Raw genomic sequence first — 22853 nt, 5'->3', positions numbered from 1 at the left:
CGAGCCCTGCATTGGGATCTGTGCTCACAGCTCACAGCCTGGAGCCTGCTTCACGTTCTGTGTCTCCCTCTCTCTCTACCCCACCCCACTCGTGTGTGCGCGCTGTCTCTCTCTCTCAAAAGATGATTGAAACATTTAAAAAGAAAAAATACATAACACAAGTCACCGTAGAATTTAGAATTTTCTGGCAGTCCCATTAAAAAAATAAAAGGAAACAGATGAGATTAATTTAAAATTTTTTTTATGTTCATCCATTTTTGAAAGAGCACAAGCAGGGATGGGGTGGAGAGGGGGGCGGCGGGGGATACAATCTGAAGCAGGCTTCAGGCTGTGAGCTGTCGGCACAGAGCCCGATGCGGGGCTTGAACTCATGAACCGCGAGATCATGACCTGAGCCGAAGTTGGATGCTCAGCCGACTCAGCCACCCAGGCGCCCCAGATGAGATTAATTTTAACGGTTTATTTTATCTACCTCCTATACTCCAAATCTTACTTTAACACATTATCCAAACAGATAGATGTGGTATTTTATGTTATGCCTTTCTCTCTCTCTGTTTTCTCTCTCTTTTTTTTAATGTGTACTGCAATTGTATTTTTTTGTTAATGTTTACTTATTTAAAAAAAAAATTTTTTTTGACATTTATTTATTTTTGAGAGACAGAGCGTGAGCAGGGGAGGGACAAAGAGAGAGGGAGACACAGAATCTGAAGCAGGCTCTAGGCTCCTAGTTGTCAGCACAGAGCCCGACGCAGGGCTTGAACTCACGAACCGTGAGATCATGAGATCATGACCTGAGCCGAAGTCCAATGCTTAACCGGCTGAGCCACCCACGTGCCCTAGTGTTTACTTATTTTGAAAGAAAGAGAAATTGTGTGTGTGAGCAGGGGAGGGGCAGGGGCGGGGGCGGGGGGGGGGTGTGTGTGGGAGAGAGAATCCCAAGCAGGCTCCACACTGACAGCTTGAAGCCATGAATCTCAAAATCATGACCTGAGCCAAAACCAAGAGTCAGGTCCTCAACCGACTAAGCCACCCAGGCACCCCTGCTCTTTTTCTTTTCTTTTCTTTTTTTTTTTTTTAAATGATGTTCTGTAAATCCGGTGTGTGTTTCACCCTTGCAGCATCTCTTAGTTTGGTCGTGTCACGGGGGCTCCGTAGCCACAAGTAGCTGGACAGTGAGTGCAGCTTTCAACGCACAGATGCCCTTGTGGCTGTGCAGTGAGTGCCCGTAGCAGGTGCACATCCAGAATGCTGAGGGGACCTGGGCTGGGAACCACGGGACCTTCTGCCTGGAGCTTCTAGGAAGGCTTGGGGAGGAGGAGGAAATGACCGACCTCGGGGGTGGAAAACGGGCTGACTTCTGTCTTGCTGGGGGCATCTGCTCACCATCTGAATCGCCCTGCAGGCAGCCGAGGCCGTGGCAGGGGCTACCGGGGCCGAGGCAGCCGCGGAGGATCTCGAGGCCGAGGCATGGGCAGGGGCAGCCGTGGAAGGGGCAGGGGCTCCGTGGGAGACCACCCGGAGGACGAAGAAGACTTCTACGAGGAAGAGATGGAAGTAAGCTCTCCTCCAGTCCCGCGGGAAAGTGGGGGGCTGGTGGGCGCTTTTGGGGGAAACCTTGGAAACAGTGGAAGGAAAGCATCGGGTGGCGGTTCTCCGTGTTTCCACATTCGTTTCTTATCTCGGAATAGAGGAAACCTTCACGTGGTTCAAAATTGGAAAGGTACCAAAGCTGTGAAAATCTCTCCCCGCTACTGCTGCCCCCCGGCAGCTTAGTTCCCATCCCTGGAGACAAGTTTCCTGAGTGCCTTCTGGAAATGTTTGATGCCTTTGCAGTCAGGTGCTTGTTTATTCACGCCCCCCTACACACACACGCACACAGCTTCCACATTCACTGTTCTATCCCTGCCCGAGACCTTTCCCTGGCGGTCCGTTGTTACAGCCACAGCGGTCTTGTGTAGGAGGAGCCCTGTGGGATTTACCTGGGGGGAGGGGAGAGGAGTTGTAGGGGTGAAGACAGTACCAGAGGTTAGACACCCCCCTCCGCCTTAGGCTGTCGCACGTAAGGGGGCATGAGCAGGTGGCCTTGGGTGGGTCATCTGCTCTTCTGAATCCGGCGTTCAGCCAAATAAAAAGGCGTAAGGGGACAGAGAGCACGGTTGGGGACAGTGCTCATTGTTCCCCGCACGCCACCTGCTTCTCTCCTCCTTTCTGGAACCCTAGTATGGAGAAAGTGAGGAGCCGATGGGAGATGAGGACTATGACGAGTACTCCAAGGAACTGAGCCAGTACCGCCGGTCCAAAGATGGCCGAGGACGAGGTGGGCAGGGGGCCCAGGAGGTGACGGGTCGGCGGGGCTCCTTCCGGCAGCTGCTGCCGGACCGGGATCCTGGGGAGAGGCAGCAGGTGAACGCCATCTCTCTCCCCTGCAGGGTTAAATCGAGGCCGTGGCCGGGGTTCCCGAGGTCGAGGGAAAGGGATGGGCCGGGGTCGCGGCCGAGGTGGCAGCCGAGGAGGGATGAACAAGGGCGGAATGAATGACGACGAAGACTTCTATGACGAGGACATGGGCGTGAGTTGACCCTTCATTCGGATCTGAGATACTCAGCCGAGGCCCCCTTCTCGGACTTTTCCTTTTCTTGAACAAGTTGGCCTCTGAGGCCTGTTCATCCTCCTGCTCCCGTCCGCTCTTCTCCGTGGGACGGATGAGCTCTCGTCAACTCTCGTGGTGGGTGTGCTGCTGGTGAGACCCTCTGTTCTTAAAACCACATCTCTGTAGCACCTGCATCTCTGAGGTGTGGAAGGTTCTAGGTGACCCGTCCAGGCAGCCTGGAGAGTTTGCCCTCTGGGAGGTGGATGCGTTCCTGCACAGCTGTGGGGTGCCCTTCGGTCGCCCGCAGCTCCGAGTGGCAGAACTTCTCCTGTCCGCGCCAGCGCGCCCCCTGCCTTGGGGCTCCCGCCCCGCACGGCCATGACACTGCTCTCGTTGCGAGAAGACGCTTCTGTCGAGGGAATGCTCGTGCCCGCCGGCCGACTTCTGTCACTCCCTCGGAACCCGCCTCCTCCGGCCTGCGTTGGCCCCCCAACCCTTCCTTTTCACTCCCCTTTATGCTCACGCTCTGTGTTCCTGACAGGACGGTGGCGGGAGCTACCGGAGGAGCGACCACGACAAGCCCCACCAGCAGTCCGACAAGAAGGGCAAAGTCATCTGCAAATACTTCGTGGAGGGGCGCTGTACGTGGGTAAGGGGCCAGTTACAGTGCCTGGCTGCCGGAGCAAGGCAGCCACCTCACGGAGGATGCTCAGGCCTCCGGGAATGTTCTAGAAGCCACGCTAATTGGGGGCGGTGGCCGGGTGAGGGTGGAAGTGATCGCCTACAAGAGATGCTGGGGAAGACGCTCTTGCAAAGATGTCACGTGCTCTGGGGAAGTTACTGGACTTTGGCGTTGGAAAGGGAATTTGTTACGACCTCTGGACAAAAAGGCAGGTGGGGTGAAGCAGGCCAGCCTTGAATTTCACAGCAGAGTTCAATACCAGAAGGTGGGCCGATGACCGCAGAGCTCTGAGGGTGTCACCCAGTGTGAGTGCCGCCAGCCTTGTATTCGAGTGCGATGGCGGTGGACAGACAACGGCACACGCGTGCCCAGGAAATGGCGTGCTGCATGATAAGTCTTAGAAAAAACTGCGCGTTTTGAACAAATACGAACAAATGCGTACACGTGTGAAAAACGCTCTGCGTTACGGTTTCGATTCATGTTATTTTTAGAAGCTTGTAATACATTTAACGAAAAATGAGTAGCCGCTCCTGAGAGTAAGGGGAAACAGCCATAGGACAGTTTCTGTATTTCGTTCACCCGGGTGTTGTGTTCTGAGTGTGTCTTTGGATAATGGAAAATCAAGCCCCGCTAGCTTGAACGCTCAGACGTTGTTCCTCTGAGGTGAGGGACGTTGGTGCCCTGGTCAGTGGCACCCTGGGGAACTCAAGCTCCTTCCTCCTTTTAAGAACATCCGCCATCTTTGCCGGTCCCACAACGGCTGCTGTGGCTCCGGGCGTCCCATCTAAGGGCTGAGAGGAAAGATGGGTGAAGGGGTTTGATTTTTCTTTTAATTGAAGCAGTATTGTCCTCCCTCGGGGACGTTGGCTTATTATTTCATCGGCCACACGATGTCTCCACACGAGCCTGGAGAATGTGTAGCCGGGCACGTTCTTCCCAAACAAAGCGGAGGTTGCGTTAGGAAGGAAGAAGCGTGGCCGTCATGCAGCAAATGGTGAAAAATAGTGGCTGCAGGGAGGGAGAGGGAGAGTAAGAACGAAGCGGTGCGGGGCAGCGGAGCGGAGCCTGGATGAACGGGGACATGGGGCGGGGAGGCAGGGCCCGAGCCAACTTTCAAGGTGGTGAGAAGCCACGTCGTGAGCCCTCCCTGCCCTGTTGGGGGTGGGGGGGGGGGAATGTGTCCCTGCCATTGGTTCCTCCATGCTTCAGCGGTGACAGAGGAGGACTTCCCGTTGCAGGTGGGCGTCGGTGAGGGCTTAGCGTGGCACCCCCTTACCTTTTCCCGCCTCTCTTCCAGGGAGACCACTGTAATTTTAGCCACGACATCGAGCTACCAAAGAAGCGCGAGCTGTGCAAATTTTACATCACCGGCTTTTGTGCCAGAGCCGAGAACTGCCCCTACATGCACGATATCCTTTGGCGCTCACAGCGTGACCTGCCGCAGCGTGCAGGACCTCCCCCGTCCTCCCCGGTGACGGTGGCTGGCCCGCGCCACCCGCGCTGGCCCTCCGCGCCTGCGCTGCGTCCGCCTCTCCGGGCGACCCCTCGCGGTCTGTCGCGTGGCAGAGCTGCCGTCCCTGTCCTGCAGATGAGTGAACTAACCACTCACGCGTCCGCTCTCTTTGCGGGTACCCTCAAGGCCGTTTGTAGCGCCCTTGTCTCTTCCCTTCCTGAGACTTCCCCAGTTGGCCGTGTGGCCTTGGGCAAATCCTCGACCTGAATCATTCCTGGGGAGTCAGGACCTGCGGACGCGGCCCCGAGGCCAGCGTGGTGCGGGCAGGAAGCCCTCTGGAGGGAGGGTCCTGAGAAAACGGGCTCTTGTTGGGTCTGCCGCGAGCACGTCATGCAGCCCCCGAGCGGGTCACTTCACCTCTCTGGGTGTCCGTTTCCCCATCTCCAAAACAGAAGGGGCTGGATTCTGCGCTCGGGTGGGTTCTGTGACACGATGAGTTTGCCTTAACGTGCCCGTGAACGTGATTTCCCATGTAAGTTGTACCACACGACGGGGAACTGCATCAACGGGGACGACTGCATGTTCTCCCACGACCCCCTGACCGAGGAGACGAGAGAGCTCTTGGATAAGGTAACGTTTGGGGGTAACGTGGGGCCACAGCTGCCTCCAGGGGAACCAGGAGGTGCGCCTCCCCTTGACCTGGCGCGTCCATCTGGCTTCTGTGCGGGACCAGAATTCCCTCCATCTGGCTTCTGTGCGGGACCAGAATTCCCACTTGCCTTGATCTGGAGCTGGGCCGTCTGAGGGAGGGAACGGGGGCTGTTTTCTCTGCGGGGAGAACTGAGGTGCTCTCGCGTGTATCTTCTCTCCAGCCAGGGCGGGTTTTCGTGGCGGGGCAGCAAAGGGGGGGGGGGGCCAGCGGTGTGAAAGGAACGTTGCTTGCAAACACACTTTGCGTTGCTTAGCCATCTTTTAGAGACAGCCCGTGATGCACAAGGAGGAGAGTGAAACTTGGGTGGGTTGTATTTTGATGGAAACGTCAGATGCTTCCTCCTAAGGCTTAAGGATTCCGTTACGCAGCCGACAAAGTGCAGGGTAATTGGAGGTTCTCGGGAGAGAGCGGCTTCTCCCATGCTGTGCCAGGCCTTCCTCCCCAGCCAGGCGATGTTTGAGACTCATCCTAGTATCTGTTGTTCTGCCCGATGAGTCATGAGGACTCTGGGGGGCCCAGGTTCCTGTCTTGGGCTTCCTAACGCACCAAGGAAACGGGTGAGGGAGAACACAGGTCCTTTCAGACGAAGGCTCTCGTGCCTTCTAGTTCACAGCCGGTTTGAGAGCTTTGGCCGGTTTTTTGAGGATGGAAAGGATCGAGTCTGAGTAGCACATGAGGCAGCTTCTGGAGTCCATCAGTACCGCCCTGTTTCTGGTGGGATCCAGGTCTGCCTGAGGGGTCAAGGGTGAGCACTGCACGAGCAGAGCAGGGAAGCACCCCAGCGCTCACGGGCAGTGCCGTGGGAAAAACTCTCCCCTGACCAGGCCCTCTGGGAAATCTAGTATCCTAGGAATAGGGTTTCGTAATGAGCAGCTTGTCTAGAGTCTGTTTCTCTGACAGGGTAGGGAGCGGGGGTAAGCAGTGGCTTCCTCTCACAAGAAGAACTGAACAGTGACTTGCCGAGGCCTGCCCCCTGCTGGAGGTTCAGAGCTGGTGCTCTAAACCAGTGCGGTCCAAGTAGGAACGCAGCCGAGCCACCGGTGTCCTTTCGCATTTTCTGGAAGCTACGTTAAAGTAGAAGGAAACCTAGAAAAGCTCATTTCAGGCAGTTTGTCTTATTTAACTTGGTATGTCTGTGTTCAGAATACCGTTTCAGCAAGTGATAGCGAAAAAACGTAAGACGTTTCGCATTATCGTTCTTGTTGCTATCGTGTCTTTGGAATCTGGCGCTTATCTTCTACTTAGAGCCCCTCTCCGTTTGCACCAGCTGCATTTCAAGCCTCAGTAGCCACATGTGGCCAGTGACCATCGCCTTGCACAGCCCAGCTCTAAACGCCCTAGTAAAAACCCAAAGCAAACCAAGATGGTACATTTCAGCTCCCCGTTACAAACGTTTTGAAAGCGTCAGTATCCTCCCCAATCTAAAAACTAAGTCTCAGTGGGTTAAAAATGAGTGTTGACGGACACTTGGGTGGCTCTGTCGGTGGAGCTTCCAACGCTTGATTTCAGCCTCGGGCCACGATCTCAACGGGTCGTGGGATCGAGCCCCACTTTGAGCTCTGTGCTGACACTGCAGAGTCTGCTTGGGATTCACTCTCTCCCTCTCTCCCCCATTCATTCTTTCTCCTTCTCTCTCTCTCTCTCTCTCTCTCTCTCAAAATAAATAAACTTTAAAAAAAAGATGGTGGAAAAACCATACCAGAGTCAAATTTGGGTAGCCAGAAAGTAAAAGTCAAGATGAATTTTCAGGACCCGGTTTAACCCAGATGAAGGCATCGGCCATTCCTTCTTGCCCAGACAGCTGCAGCTTGTTGGCCAGGGCTGGGGCCTGGAGCTTCTGGGGCGGCCCCTGGGTCCACACCGTGGGTGCCAGTTATGCCTGGGCCTTGGCCGGCCTCCCCTGAAATGCCTGCGCTCTTTTTCTTTCCTTCCTTCCTTCAGCTCTGTTTTCCCACGTCGCGGACACCTTTCTGTCCGTCTAGACACATGTGTTCCCAGCCATCCGTCCCACGTTTGGAAGCATGCTCGCTCCTCCGCCCAGATCGTCTGTTAGCAACATTCTGCCCCATTTGCTCCTGTCTTTATTTTATACATGTGTGTGCACGTTTTGTTTGTTTTTTTTTCCTCCTTGAACCACTCGGGAGTAAGTTGCTCACGTTTTGGTCCTTTACCCTGAAGTCCTTCCTCACGCTCTGTTTTTTTATAGTCAGGTTTGGCAAGCTATGGTTTGTATCCAGTAAAATTCCTCCCGTTTAGTGTAAAGTTCTATGAGTTCTGACAAACACAGAGTCACGTAGCCATCCCAAAATGTAGATTGAGGAAATTCAGTCTTCCGTTGCCCCCAAAACCCTGCCCTGTAGACTCAGTGCTTCTCCATTTTCCAGCCTTTGGCATCACTGCTGTTTTCTGTCCCTATAGTTTGTGTTTTCGAGAATGTTCTCTGAATAGGCGTATCCAGCGTAGAGCTTTAAAACACACGTACGTGTGTGCATAACCTCTTGAATCTGCTTTTTTTCCACCAGGCGTAGTGCATCTGTTGAGAATAGTTGTTGAGGGTAGTTCATTGCTGTTTGTTGGTGAGTACGAGTCCGTTGTAATGGATGGTCTTAAATTTGTCTAGTTATCAACCAAAGAAGATTTGGATTGTTTCTAGCATGGGGCAGAAACTTAAGAATTTTCTAGCCAACCAACCGACACAAGCTGATTTCTTTGCCTTGATGAGCCTTGGCTCACATACCTTTGCGTGTCTGTGGGTGTGCGTGCCCTTTGCCACTAAGAGGCTGCTCTGAACTTTCGGAAACTCTTGGCCTCGGTCAGGATCCATCCTGGTGGGGGAGGGCCCTCGTGTGTCTCGTCTGATGGCAAGGTCCTGGGAGTGCTGGTCTTTGCAGGCGGAGAGGCCCAGAGGGGACGTGCAGGAGGTCTGGAACAGACGTGTCCCTCTCGGCGTCTCTGAGCAAGGACTGTATGGTTTGGGTTCGGCTTTCCTGGTGGGAACGTGGTTTTAATGTGTTTTACGTGTCACCGTCCTGCCCTCTGATGTGGTTCGGCGCCTGCTTTCGCAGCGACGTGCATGGCTCAGGGTGGGAGACGGAGGGTAGAGAGACGAGCGCAGGGAGCTGGTCTAGGCGTGGAGCTGGGGTCTGGCGAGGGGTGAGGGGAGCTGAGTCCTGCAGCGGGGGGGCCGCGTCCTCCAGCTGGCCAGTAGGCTGGGATGGGAGACTCCCGCCTGGCGTGGGGCAGGAGACGGAGGCCCTGGTGGCCGAGACGCTGCTGGTCCCGAGTGGCGCCCGGCGCATGCGGGGTGGTGGGCCGGCGCCGGCAGACGCCAGTGAAGATGCCACACAGGCTCGGTCTCCAGAGCCCGTGGTCTAATGGGGGAAGGGGCCGGGTGTTCCCGACTGTTAAGTGGTACAGAGAAGCGCACGCGACAGGCATGTCTGGTCTCCAGAGGCCATCAGAGGCTGGTGGCAGGAGGCGACCCAAAGGAAGAGCAGCCGTGGGGCAGAGGAGGCAGCGCTTGCAAGGAGGGAACGATGGGGCGTCTGGGTGTGAGCTCGGGAGGCCAAGGGAGCGTGACCCCTCCGGTGGCCAGAGCTTCCCACCCCCTCCACGGGAGGGGAGGAAGCTGAGGTCAAGGTTGTTCCTGGTTAATGAGGTATAACCTTGTTAGGTTCTGCCTTCTGCCTGAGGGCATCGAGTTGCCGCTGACGGAAGGACCTAGCTTCGTGATTGATGCGTGCTGGGTCAGTGTGCAGGGGATGGTGGGAGGGAGACCAGAGACCAGGTAGGAGGCTGGGGTGGAGTCCTGGCCAGAGGCAGCGGGGCCCAGGACAGAGGGCGGGCGGGCCGCTTGGGAGGTCCGGGCAGTAACTTGGGAACAGCGTGGAGGAGAGAGACCCCAGATCGTGGCTCGGGGCTCAGGAAGTAGAGGGGGGTCCCTCACTCAGAGAGCCACGCTTGTGGCCAATGGAGAAGGCACGTGGGATGAAGTGTGCCCGGGTGGAGCTGAACACCTGCCCGCAGCTCTCCAGATGGAGGAGTCTCCCCAGCCCCGCGCTGGCACTGACTGAAGGCTTCGGGGCGGGCAGGGCCTTGGAGCCAGGGAGGGGGGGTGGAGGCAGGGTGCCGGGGAGACCCACTGGAGAGGGACGTCAAAGAGCGGGGTCGGGGTGGCCAAGGCCTTCACTCTCTCATCCCCCCACGCGCCCCCCACCCCTCCCCCCTCCCATCCTCCGTGGTCCTGATGTTAACCGGCTGTTCTCTGGAGCCCAGGGAATGCAGGGGGAGGTGCCTTTGTCTGTTTTCCTTGCTCATTTATCCAACAAATGTGCGTCCGTGCCTAGCTTCTGCCGGGCACCGTCCCGGGCGCTGGGGGACACGGTGGTGAGGAGACGGGATCCGGTCATTGGGCAGATCCTGATGATGCGCCGGGATCGCGGAAGTGGAGGGAATGTACAAGGAGCCCAGAGGCTCTGCAGACAGGCTGCCATTCACGGGAGCCTGGGTGAGGCGACCCTGTGCTGGTCCCGAGGTGAGTGGTAGGAAGAAAAGAGTGAGAGGCACATGCTGAGCAGGGGACACAGCACAGGCAGCAGCCTCGTGCTCGGTCGAGAAGCAGAGGGGGCCCAGGGGCCAGTACGCCGGGCGGGAAGTGGAGCCGAGCGTCAGGGCGGTGAAGCATGCAGGGCCGGGGCCTGCCTCGCCGCCGAAAGGCACTGCTGGTTCGGGGCAGGGTCGCCCACACCGTCCCAGGCACCTGTTAAGATGCGGTTCCGGTTCAGCAGGTCGCCCTGTGCTGCTCGTGCATGCTCAGACCACGCCTCGAGTACTGGGGCTCTAAGGGACAGATGTTTTCTGTAGATTGGTTGTTCGAGTATTCCGGCACCCTTGAAGCCACGTTCCTCCTAGACCCTGCTGTCCCCGGGTGCAGGTACCATTCCTGACAGGAGAGAGAAGAGCCGAGACTGGCCTGACACGCACCTGGAGACCCTGCTCCCACCACCCATGCTCCTGCCATTACTGCGGGGAGGGAGGAGCGGGGGGCGGGCGGTCTTGAGCGGTGCTGGGGCCGGGATGCTACCTGCTAGCTGCTAGCTGCTGAAGCATCTCTGAGCCCCATGTTAGGATCCACGAAGGCATCTGTGCTGAGGTCCGTAAGGTGGCCCGGGCCCAGGTTCAGTCGTTTCCTGGAGGGGGGCGGGGGCGGTCGCAGTCCCAGGACCAAACATGTAGCCACAGTGGGCCAAGGCTGGAGAAACCAGGCGTGAGAGTCCAAGAGTCCTTGCCCCGTGGAGTCACAAGGGCAGTGCTTAATCCTCAGGTTGTGACAGCACTTGTGGAATGTTCTATACCAGGGATGCCCAAGAGACTCAGTGCTCAGGGTGGCGCCTCTGCCTGGCGTGTACCAAAATTCCAGAATCCCAGAAGGAAAGGGTGTGTTTCGGCAGAAAGCACATCGTTTGTATACACAGTTTGGGCACGGGACAATAGGATATTAGGTATAAAGTAGGTGACACGTGCTACAATGTGGGTAAAGCTGACATTTTTTTTAATGTTTTATTTATCTTTGAGAGAGCGCAAACGGGGGAGGGGTGGGGGAGGCGAGGACAGAGGATCCGAAGCAGGCTCTGCGCTGACAGCAGTGAGTCTGACGTGGGGCTCGAACTCCTGAACCCTGAGATCATGACCTGAGCTGAAGTCTGACCATCAACCGACAGCCACCCAGGCGCCCTGAACCTGGCAAACGTGTTGAGCGAGAGAAGCCAATCGCAAAAGGCCGTGCGGTGTATGCTTTAATGAACTCTCCAGAATAGGCAGGTCATAGACATGGCAAGCAGATTAGTGGTTGCTGGGGCCCGGACGAGGGGGAAGGGGAGTGACTGCTAATAGGTATGGGCCCTCCTTTTGGGATGATGGGGGAGTTCCGGAACCAGATAGAGGTGGTGGTTGTACATCCTCATGACTACTTAATGCCATTGAATTGTACAGTTTAAGGGGAGAAAAAACAGGTGTCTTGGTGCAAACAGGAGTGTCTGCCCCCTTCCCTGCCCCCAGCTGGTCACAGAGCAGAGGCGGCAGTGGTGTGGGATGATGACTTCCGTGCCTCATGGCATGATGGCCGCGGGGTCCTTGTGTTTTAGGGTTCTCAGAAAGTTCAGCTTCCCGCGCGGGAGGCCTGGTCCCTACCTCATCCCGGTCTATCCCCCCCCCCCAGCTTTGTTCTCACCGGCAGATGTTGGCTGATGACGCAGAGGCGGGGCGCTGAGGACGAGAAGGAAGTGGAGGAACTGAAGAAGCAGGGCATCAACCCCCTGCCCAAACCGCCCCCTGGTGTGGGCCTCCTGCCCACCCCTCCTCGGCCCCCCGGCCCCCCGGCCCCGACCTCTCCCAACGGCAGGCCCATGCAGGGCGGCCCCCCGCCCCCGCCCCCGCCTCCTCCTCCGCCTCCCGGGCCCCCCCAGATGCCCATGCCCGTGCACGAGCCGCTGTCCCCACAGCAGCTGCAGCAGCAGCAGGACATGTACAACAAGAAGATCCCCTCCTTGTTTGAGATCGTGGTGCGGCCCACAGGACAGTTGGCTGAGAAGCTGGGTGTGAGGTGAGTGCCCCAGGGCCCCAGATTCCGTCTGGTGGGGCTGGTCTGGCCTCAGCCAGGCTCCTCTGTGCCGGGGGTCTCACTGCGAGCCTGGTCTGGAGCCCTCCGTGACCAGCCTCACGGATGCCACCGTGTCTCCTCAAGGGCATGGCTACCATGCATGCTTTGCAGCCCCTCACAGGTGCATTTCTTCCTCCTAGGTTCCCTGGACCCGGAGGACCCCCGGGGCCAATGGGCCCCGGGCCCAACATGGGCCCCCCGGGGCCAATGGGGGGCCCAATGCATCCCGACATGCATCCCGACATGCACCCGGATATGCACCCTGATATGCACCCCGACATGCACCCCGACATGCCGATGGGTCCTGGCATGAACCCTGGCCCGCCCATGGGCCCCGGTGGCCCCCCAATGATGCCCTATGGTCCTGGAGACTCCCCACACTCTGGAATGATGCCCCCCATCCCGCCATCTCAGAACTTCTATGAGAACTTTTACCAGCAGCAGGAGGGCATGGAGACGGAGCCCGGACTCATCGGGGACGCAGGTGCGCGGGGGGCCGGGCGGGGGCTGGGAGGGGCCGCTGCGGCTCGCACAGGGGAGTGTCATCGGGGACTTGGCTTTCCTCCTTGGTCCGAGTCTTTGGAAGCATGAATCCGACTCCATCTCTGTCCCGTGAGTGGTTGAACGTTTTCAGTGACGGGATTCACCACCCCGTTGAGGTTGAAGGGAGTCCTGTGACGTGATGAGTCTGGTTTACTTGATTGTCGCTTGCTCTGCCTGGAAGCCCGAGGGGCGGGTGCGGGGGTGGCACTGGGCTTTGAGGCCAAAGCGCCTTCTCCAGTGTGGGCTCCTTCCGGACGGTCCTTGGCTTGGAGCTGCTGGTGTCCTATCGACTGACCGTCTTCCTTCCGTCTTTCCTTCCCTCCTGGCTGAAACAAGAATGCGTCCTGGTAACAGCTTCAGTGTCTGACAGGGTGCTGGCCGGCCCATGGCGCTGCATCCCTAGGAGGTCACATGCCGCCTTCGGGAAGGCTGGGATGTGCCCACTGCTGCCAGGCCTGGGGTCAGAGCAAGCAGGGCAGCCGTAGGCCTTGCCTCAGCTGCATTTTAGTTCAGGGAAGCAGACAGGAGACGTGTAAATAAACACATACTCTCATTTCAGCAGAGATCGTTTCTCGAAAAAGTAAAACGGAGAGCTTGTGGCAGACGGTCGGGGCAGAGGCAGGTTGGGAGTGGCTGTGCCTCGTGGGGATGGCCAGCAGAGGCCTCTCTGAGAAGGGAGTGTGAGTTGGGATGTGAAGGGGAAGAGGCCAAGGGGCAGAGACCCCGGTCCGTCGGCTCGGTTGAGAAAAGTAAGGGCAGCCGTGTAACTTGGGAAAGGGAAGGGACAGAAGTCCCAGCGTGGGGACTCCCCGACGGCCCCGGTGAGGTGGCCTCATTGGAAGAATGGTAGGGTGTAGGCAGAGGCATTCGAGGGGGTGGATAGTAGGGGTTGGAGCGGAATCAGGGAAGTTTCTGGAATGCTACGGAGTTGTCCTGGGCAGAGCTGGCCGTGACAGGGCAGGAAGTAGCGAGTTTGGAGAAAACGCCGTGGGGCCTACGTTCCTCCTCGTGCACGTGTTATAAGACAGGAAGGAGCAAATGGGGACGCCGGCCTCGAGGCAGGGTCACCTGGGCGGATGCTCACGCCGTCCCTGATGCCGGAACGTCCTGCTGGAGAGAGCCGAGTTGTGGGCGCTGAGCACCCACAAGAGATCACTTCAGCCGCCCTGTTAAGCAAGAGATGCCCATTTGACAGCCGTGGGGAAACTTCGCGGGGCATCAGGGAGACCACCAGGCTGGGGGTCGTGTCAGCCTCCGGCGTCTCGGTGGTGCTCAGAGCCACGGAGCAGTGTTTGTGGCGAGGAGCGGGAGCTTGGGAAGCAGGAGAAAGGCAGGCTGTGTGAGGGAGGTGCCGTGGTTCCCACGGGCCCCTCCTCCTCTCGTAAACGTGTAGAACGTGCATGGAAAAAGGCCTGGGCGCGGAGGAAAACCGAGTCTGGCGAGCTGTTCACAGGAGGTGCCTCTAAAGTAATTCGCCCCTATTTCCATATCTGGAAATCTATGCGTTTGAATTGTGCCCGCCCAGTGGTGGTTACTATATTCAGTCGTACGGCCGACGAGTAGTTTGTTCTGTGCAGGGGCGACTGGGACTGTTGTTCACGGCGTGTGCCCGGCACCACGCTAGGCTCCGGCCCCATAGTGCAGGTTTGCCCACGAAGTTCAGGGGCTAGAAGAGGGTGGCCTTTCGCTTTTTCCTTCATGTGCTTTGTGTATGAAATATTTACAAATCGTGTTAAGCCTTTTAGTTTCTATTAAGTTACAGATTACCCTCTTGGTAGCACTGGCCACATTTCAGATGCTCAGTAGCGCCGTGGAGGATAGTGGTAGCCAGGTCGCACTGTGCAGATACGGAATATTTCGTCATTGCAGAACGTTCTACGTGTGGGGCAGCGCTGACTAGACGTCCTCTGTCTGCACACACGCACGCATGCACACACAGTCCCCACGTGCAGCAGGCCCCTGCCTGCCCTTCAGGAGTGAAGGCAGACCCCGACCCTCCAGCCCTGTGCCTCCTAGATGCCATGTGAGAGAGACACCCCCCCCCCCGCCCCCCGCCCTTAAATGCAACCGCGCGCTCGTGAGCATTTGTAGAGTTCAGGACCCCGTAAAGGAGGGAGGGAGAAGGAGGAATCACCCGTGAGCCTCTGGATTGACATGTGGCCATAGCAACATTTCAGTTATTTCCTTTTATTTCCAAGTCTTTGGTCACCGTGGCCGAGCTCATATTACGAGCTCTCTACGAGATGCAGTGTTTCTCTTTTCTGATTATCACAAAGAAATCATAAAAAGAGGGCGCACGGCTGGTGTAGTCGCAAGAGCGCGTGACTCTTGATCTTGGAGTTGTGAGTTCAAGCCTCGCGTCGGGGGTGGAGCTTACCTAAATAAATAAAACTTAAAAAAAGAAACCATAAACCGAATGCCCCTCACCGGTCATTAGAACAGATCAGAGGCACGTGGGGGCCCCTCTCTCCCGAGTCTCGCTCCCAGAGGACTGTTTTCTGTCTGTCTGCAAAGCCTTTTCGTTGCATTTTGTAAACATCTGTACGACGTTGCGTCTTGTTTTCACTTCATGAGCATTTGCCCGCCCACATCACTAAATCGTGCTGTGAACCCCATTTTTCGGTGGCTGCATCCTGGGTGGGGAGACCCCCCCCCCCCCCCGTTGGCTGCTCTGTCCCCTGCTGTTGGGCCTTCTGTGGGGACCCTCCTGGGGAGGGTAGGAAGGGACGGGCTGTACGTCGTCACCCATTGCCATCAGGGGGTGGGGGTTCTCCAGTTAAGGGCGCGCAGGTGGGTTGGAGCTGGTGCCGCAAGGCCCTTCCCGACACGAGCCCTCGGTTCTTCCCTGCCACAGAGGACTACGGGCACTACGAAGAGCTGCCGGGGGAGCCTGGGGAGCACCTCTTCCCCGAGCACCCTCTGGAGCCCGACAGCTTCTCTGAGGGAGGGCCCCCAGGCCGGCCGAAGCCGGGCGCCGGTGTCCCCGACTTCCTGCCCTCAGCCCAGAGGGCCCTGTACCTGAGGATCCAGCAGAAGCAGCAGGAGGAGGAGGAGAGAGCGAGGAGGCTGGCTGAGAGCAGCAAGCAGGACCGGGAGAATGAGGAAGGCATGTGTCCTCCCCAGGGGCAGGGGCTTCCCCTGACAGGCACAGGCCCCCCCCCAGGCCACTGTGCCGTGGAGAGGTGGGGAAGGCCTAGCTGGGTTTTGCGTCGGAAAGGAGCTTGTGGCCAGAGAGGACCCCTGCCCAGGGCCGTGGAGCCGGGCTGGAGCTGCTGCGTTGCATGTCCCTGAGGAAACTGGAAGTCAGGGCTGCCTTTCTGTATCTCGGGGGTCGAGAGAGACCCTGATCCCATTGAGGAGGGAGGTGGGCTGGTCCCTGGAGGAGACAGCAGCCAACAGGATTTCCCTTCTGAGCCCTCAGAGAGGAGGCTCACCGCTCTCCTTTCCCTAGACCGTGCTCTCAGGAAGTCAGCAGATGACAGCCAGTTGCTGACATAAACCAGTAATAAGCACAGTCCCAGCTGCCAGGTCACTTGGTGCCACACAGCGGATCTGATGGCATCCAGCCCAGGAGGAAATGGGGCGGACAAATGGTGTCTAGAACCAGGAGCTGGAGCCTGGGAGCAGGTGGGGACAGTGGGAAGAGGGGGCCACGCCCTCCCTCGGTGGCTCCGGTTTCACCTGCCTAGAAGGTTGGACTTGGGCCAATTTCTGAGTCCGCCCACCTGGCCCCGTCTCTTATCAGCCGGTGACTGCCCTTCGCCGGGATATGGTAACGCTTGGAGGGGCCTGGGGGCCAGTGTCTGTGAGCCCCGAGCGCAGAAAGAGCGGAGTCAGTGCTAGGTGCTCCCAGGCGCCCAGAGCAGGGCCTGCCATGCTGGGACCTGAGCCCATGGCAGGTGAGGACGAGGTGTCGGAGCCCCGGGCTGGGATCCTGAGCTCAGTCCTTGCTCTGCCCTCGATCTCAAGGTACCGTCCATGCCTCCGCTTTCTCGTCTGTCAAATGGGCGTGATAGTAACACTGCCTTCTGGGTGGTCGTGAGAATTAAGAAGATAGAGCACACGGGGAAGGATCCAGAAACAGTAGCCAGTGATCTCCCGGGCTTGGTGCTCGGCCCACCTGAGTTTCGTGGCTGTTCGTAGCAGCCCGCAGAGGGAGGGGTTTTTAGGAAAGGAGAAACTGAGGTTCTGAGAGGTCAGAGGCAGAGGAGCCATTCACCCAGCGGGCCGCTGTGGGTCTGCGGACTGGTGGCAGTGGCGGTGGCCGCTCATCTTCCTGTACCTCTGTTCTTGCTCAGGTGACACCGGAAACTGGTACTCAAGTGATGAGGATGAGGGCGGGAGCAGCGTCACCTCCATTCTTAAGACCCTGAGACAGCAGACGTCCAGCAGACCCCAGGCTTCCGTCGGGGACCTGAGCAACAGCGGGCTGGGGGATCCCCGCCTCCAGAAAGGACACCCCACGGGAGGCCGGCTGGCCGACCCTCGCCTCAGCCGGGACCCCAGACTCACCCGCCATGCCGAGGCTTCCGGCGGGTCTGGCCCAGGGGACGTGGGGCCCTCCGACCCTCGGCTGGCTCGCTCCCTGCCCAACCCAAAGCCCGAAGGCGGCCTTCATTCCAGCCCTGCGGGCCCCAGCGGCTCCAAAGGGTCTGGACCACCCCCCGCAGAAGAGGAGGAAGGGGAGCGGGCCCTGCGGGAGAAGGCCATGACCATTCCCCTGGACCCTCTCCCCGGGCCCCCGTTGCGGGACCCACGGTCACAGCTGCAGCAGTTCAGCCACATCAAGAAGGACGTGACCCTGAGCAAGCCGAGCTTCGCCCGCACTGTGCTCTGGAATCCTGAGGACCTGATCCCCCTGCCCATCCCCAAGCAGGACGCGGTGCCCCCCGTCCCCGCAGCCCTGCAGTCCATGCCCACCCTGGATCCCAGGCTGCACCGTGGCGCCGCCACGGGACCTCCCAACCCCCGACAGCGCCTGGGCACCTCCACAGACCCCGGCGCGTCCGGCTCCAACCTGCCCGACTTCGAGCTCCTCTCTCGCATCCTTAAGACTGTTAATGCCACCGGCCCCTCGGCGGCCCCTGGCTCCAGCGACAAGCCCAGTGACCCGCGGGTGCGGAAGGCACCTACCGACCCTCGGCTCCAGAAACCAGCGGACTCTGCTGCCTCCTCCCGGGCTGCCAAGCCCGGCCCCCGCCGAAGCACCCTCTCCAGCCGCCAGCCCCAGCGGGGAGTCCTCCCCACCAGCCACCGCCCCCTATGACCCCCGAGTGCTGGCTGCCGGCGGGCTGGGCCAGGGCAGCGGGAGTGGGCAGAGCAGCGTGCTGAGTGGCATCAGCCTCTACGACCCCAGGACTCCCAACGCAGGTGGCAAAACTGCGGAGCCAGCCGCCGACGCGGGCACCCAGCCCAAAGGCCCTGAGGGCAATGGCAAGAGCTCGGCCGCCAAGGCCAAGGAGCCCCCGTTCGTCCGCAAGTCCGCCCTGGAACAGCCTGAGTCCGGGAAGCCCGGTGCAGACGGGGGCACTGCCACAGCCACAGACCGATACAACAGTTACAACCGCCCCCGGCCCAAGGCCTCCGCGGCCCCCACCGCCACACCGGGTGCCCCGCCACCAGAGGGCGCCCCGCCCCAGCCTGGCGTGCACAACCTGCCCGTGCCCACCCTCTTTGGGACTGTGAAACAGACGCCCAAGACGGGCTCTGGAAGCCCATTTGCTGGCAACAGCCCAGCCCGCGAGGGCGAGCAGGACGCGGGGTCCCTGAAAGATGTTTTTAAAGGCTTTGACCCCACTGCCTCCCCCTTTTGCCAGTAGTGTTAAGCTGGAGTCAAGCGCTCCCCGCACCCCACCCTTCCCAGGGCAATATTTAAGGGTAGCAACCAGAGTTGGGAACTTGGGGGGAGGGGGGCTCTGGGTGGTTCCCCCCCCTTTTTTTTCTCTCCCTCCCCTTTTCTCTCTTTCTTTTTTAATAGTACTTTCTTTGCAACATATAAATTGTATATAACCATTTTCAGTCAGTTCTGGTCAGTGCTGCGGGGCTCCCAGGCTCCCGCCAAGGAAACCTACTTGTGCACGTGAACAGTTGGAAGTCCCCGGGGCCTCAGCCCCAGCGGGCCCTTCGTCTGGCCAGGCTCAGTTATCAGGGACTCTCTGAAGGCTGGAGCCCCAGTCTGGTGGCTGGAGGTCCAGTGGGTTTTCTGGGCAAAGCTGGGCCCCTCCTCCTCCCCACCCCCCCCCCCCCCCCCCCCGCCAGCCCACACCCGAGGACAAAGGGAACAGTAGGTGTGAGAAGGCGCTGAACGCTGCTCACCCCGTGTGAGCGAGGAGAGATGAAGCCGAGACCGTGGGCAGACCCTGCGTCGAAGCAGGTCCAGGCATTTCTAGAACCCCATCCCCTCTGCAGCGGGCCGGCCCCGACGACCCGCTTCAGGGGCCCGAGGAAGGAAAGAATTTGAAAGAAAGGCAGAGAGCCCTTGGAAGCTGTCTGAGCTGGGAGAGGCACAGCCATCTCTGCTCCCGTCTCCTGTGGATTCGCACACCGGCTTCCCTGCTGCCCTCCGTCCAGAGTTCGTCCTCAGACCTGTGCCCTCCGCCCACATCAGAAGACTCCAGGGTGAGAGACGAACCTGGAGACGGCAGGGCTGGTGTGGGGCGGCATCCCCCAAAAGCTGCCTCCAGGAGGCAGCCTCCGCAGACCGCGTGTTTTCTGTCAGTATTAGCTCTCGTTTTGTCCCGTCGCGGCCACGCCGTCCTCCCCTCAGGCCGGGGTCTTTCCTGGTCCCCCGGAGCCAGAGCACCCAGTGTGCCGGCCCCCGCCCCTCTGGGGACAGCTCAAGGATCCGTGGCATGGCCGCTCCGCCAGGCTCCCGACAGGAGCCCCGGGGGGTTCTTGCAAAGTGTTTCTGTTCTCCGCTTGCTTTGAACCTCCTCCCACCGCGTCTGATGTAGGGCCCGTGGTTTTAGTGTGTTTCTCTTCCCAGCTGACAGGTGCACGGGTTCAGAGGTATGTCACAGTGTTGGATTTGGGGGGCTTGAGGAAAGGGCAGGAGACTAGCCAGGGCAGGGTGGGGGGCCGCTGGGCCTTCTCTAGGAGAGAACCGGCAGGACCCCCGCTTGCAGGTGGAGGGCGTGGGACCAGAAGCCTGCATCCTGCTCCCCTCCTCCGGCTGAGCCGGGATGGGAGCAGAGACATCTGCACTGGACTCCCCCCCCACCTGCCCCAGGCCCCTGGCTGAGGTCCAGCCTCATCCACAGAGCTCCAGAAAAGGCTCACCCTGTGGATGGGACCTGGGGAGGCCGGCCCATGGCTCCGGGGTCCTTCCTACCTGTGCATAAGCAGGTGCTGGCCATCTCTTGCCTTGCTCTTGTCCCATCACCCCAACTGCCTTGCTAAAGGCCCCCATCTCTTTCTTGCTAATAATGAAGAAAACTGGTGATCCAGCCAGAGGGTTCCCCTCCCACCTCCTTGGGGTGGGAGGTGAATGAGGCTCCTGTACCAAACCCCTCTCCCCCGGAAGAAAAACTGTCCAGTTTGGGGCCAGAAGCACGGGTGGGAAGAGGCAGCCCGCAGGGTCAGTGCGCCGTGATCAGGTTGGTTTGGTTCGTCTCTGTCTATTTCGTTTTGTGGTTTTTAAACAATCATTAGTGAGATTTTTCTTCAGCCACCGGTGTTGGCCTTGAAGCAAAGGGCTGCAGCCCTTGATGTTTGTAAAATAAGTAAAGATACACAGTGTGGCCGTGGGTTTTTTGTTTTTTGTTTTCCTTCTCTCTCTCTCCCTCCTTTGAGAATTTTCTTTTGTAAAAGCAAAATTAAATACTTTTTTAAAACCGAAATCTGTGGATGAAATAGAAGCTGGAACCCTCCTCTAGGAATATTCAGCCTAAGAACCTCACGGGACTATGAATTCCCCCCAAAATTTTCATTTGCCATCAGGCCAAGCTTTTAAAAACAAAATGTTCTCTAACCAGGATTGTAACAAAAGTGTAAATATTACTTCAGAGTTGAAAGTTGATGGTGCAAATATGTATATAACGTACTGTATTTTTACAATGATCATCGCATGACTGTCCCAGCTCCCTTTTTGTACTCCTTCTCTGTCTTCCAGAAATGTCACCTGCCCTTTCTCCTGTGGTCTCTTAATCCAATAATTGTATTACTGCCATTAAAGGATGCAGTTATTTTAAAAATCCTGCGGTCTCGCCTCTCTGTGCCGCTCCCACCATCCCCCACCCCGGGAATGAGAAAACCTGGATCGGTTCTCGTGGCGGCCGGCCCCCAGGGTGACATTCGTGACGACCTCATGGCATCGGGGCCTCCGAACCGCCTCTGCTTTCCTTAGTGGTTGGCACCTGCCTCCCACGGTTCCCGAACCCCCGCTTTGGGCCAGTCCCTGCATTCAGAGATACAGCGGTGAGCTGCACGGCCCTGCCCCCGTCCAGCCCACGGAAGGGGCCAGTGTGAACTTGCAAGACCCCCGGGCTGGCTCCTGGGGCTGCGGCAAAACGGGAGCCCTGACCGGCACAGACTAAATGCGTGCGTCTCCTCACAATTCATATGTTGACACCTGTTTTCCCACCCCCACCCCCACCCGATGCCATGGTAATAGGAGGTGAGGCCTTTGGGAGGTGATGAGGTCAGGAGGGTGGAGCCCTTCCACTGCTTGCGGGTCTAGGCTGCTCAGCTCTTAAGTTCATGTCACAACCTCAGGATGCGATCTTTGAATTTCTTCCAATTCATCCGTTATTGAGTAAGGTTGATTTCACCGGCAACTGAAAGTTCCCAACTCCCCTTGGCTTCCAACAGCCAGGAGTCCAGCGTTTCTGGAAGGTCAACAGGGCAGTTCAGGGTTGGTCAGCTTGGAGTGAGTTGTGAATTCACACAGGTCCTGACCGGTTTTCAGACTGTTGGTCACCCCCTTGTGATCGCAAGATGGCTAGAGCGCCCGACAGCCTTCGCCTCAGCCAAGTGTGGAAGCAGGGAAGGAATTCTTCTGTACCTTCTCAGGAGCAAGGGAAGAGTTCTGGAAGTCCCTCAGGACCCTTCCTGTCCGGTCTTGTCAGCCAGGATCAGATTGTGCGCCCCGTCCTGTGTTGGTCCCAGGGAAGAGGAGAACAGAAGTCTCGTGTTTAGTCGTTAACAACGACAAAGATCCAGCATCCTGAGGCTGAGCCCGCAAGGCTCTGTAAGGTGGGGGGGAGGCACAGGGGTTGACAGTTACAGTGACAATACAGCCAGCAGTCAGGCATGGGCACGCACCCGTGGTGCATCAGATCCTGTCGGCGACCCTGGGCTCCTGCTGAGGCGACCCACCGGCCTGGGGCAGGGCCCTGCAAGGGGAAGGGAGCTGGTGCTTGGGTCACGTTGGCAGGTCCTGGAGACCCTCAAAGGCGGTGTGCAGACACAGGGAGAGAATCTGGAGAGTCTGTGTTCAAGTAAGGTAGTGACTGGGTCATGCAGACCGGAGCCTAGAACCTTCTTTCTCGCGGGCGTAGGAAAGGGATTGGCTAGGGCGAGCCTGCCGGGATGACAAAGCAACGGGAGCAGGCAGCTGGGGAGCCAATAGACTTGAGACTTGGTGGGGGGAGATAGGGGTCGGTCACAGTCACACGTGGTGGGTGACCACGAGGGATCAGAGAAGATGTCTGGTCAGCCCAGTGGAAGGCAGAGATGGCACCTCAGAGGAGGACGTGGTCTGGGAACTGGCCGAAAGCAGCTGTGGTCGCAGACAGAGCTGGTCAGGAGAGCTGCAGGAACGGGTGGCATCTCCAGACGTGCATGAAGCCCTGAGTATCACTGTTGGAGGAAGAAATGGAGCCTGAGGACAGAAGTGGCCATTGGGCACCGGCTGGTGACTGAGGCCAAGAGCTGTGTCAAGAGTCTTCCACTTTCACCCAATTCCTGGGGCATTAGGACCGGCAACCATGCGAGGTTGTCCTCAGGCACCTGACCCCGCCCACGGCCTAGATTCCACAGGTGTGAACATGGTACCATACACGCTTTATCCCAGTTCAGCCATCTGCCCATCCCCCTCTCCACCCATCCATCATATTTGGATGCATTTCAAAACAACTTGCAGACATCAGAACACAGAGTTCAATATTCACAGTCCTTTTTTTTTTTTTTTTTTAATGTTTATTTTTGAGAGTGAGAGAGAGACAGCGAGAGCAGGGTAGGGACAGAGAGAGAGGGAGACACAGAATCCGAAGCAGG

At 58.3% G+C, this 22853-nt stretch overlaps 1 protein-coding gene across 1 annotated transcript in view; it reads left to right on the top strand.

Annotated features, from left to right (window-relative positions):
- The window catches only part of ZC3H4 (zinc finger CCCH-type containing 4), a 44119-nt gene extending 23289 nt beyond the window's left edge, over positions 1–20830 (top strand). Inside the window, 12 exon segments of the mRNA XM_053905527.1 lie at positions 1403–1554; positions 2221–2317; positions 2430–2569; positions 3132–3239; positions 4570–4681; positions 5246–5355; positions 11673–11696; positions 11698–12038; positions 12236–12579; positions 15493–15744; positions 16937–17832; positions 17834–20830. Of these exon segments, the coding sequence (XP_053761502.1) occupies positions 1403–1554; positions 2221–2317; positions 2430–2569; positions 3132–3239; positions 4570–4681; positions 5246–5355; positions 11673–11696; positions 11698–12038; positions 12236–12579; positions 15493–15744; positions 16937–17832; positions 17834–18457 (3200 nt within the window). The 3' untranslated portion in view covers positions 18458–20830.
- Positions 20831–22853: the final 2023 nt, after the last annotated feature.

The sequence above is a fragment of the Panthera pardus genome, unplaced genomic scaffold, assembly GCF_024362965.1.
Source record: "Panthera pardus isolate Hobbes unplaced genomic scaffold, ASM2436296v1 HiC_scaffold_18, whole genome shotgun sequence".
NCBI classification, from domain to species: domain Eukaryota; kingdom Metazoa; phylum Chordata; class Mammalia; order Carnivora; family Felidae; genus Panthera; species Panthera pardus.
Note: the sequence above shows the minus strand (reverse complement) of the source record. Positions and strands in the feature narration are given on the sequence as shown.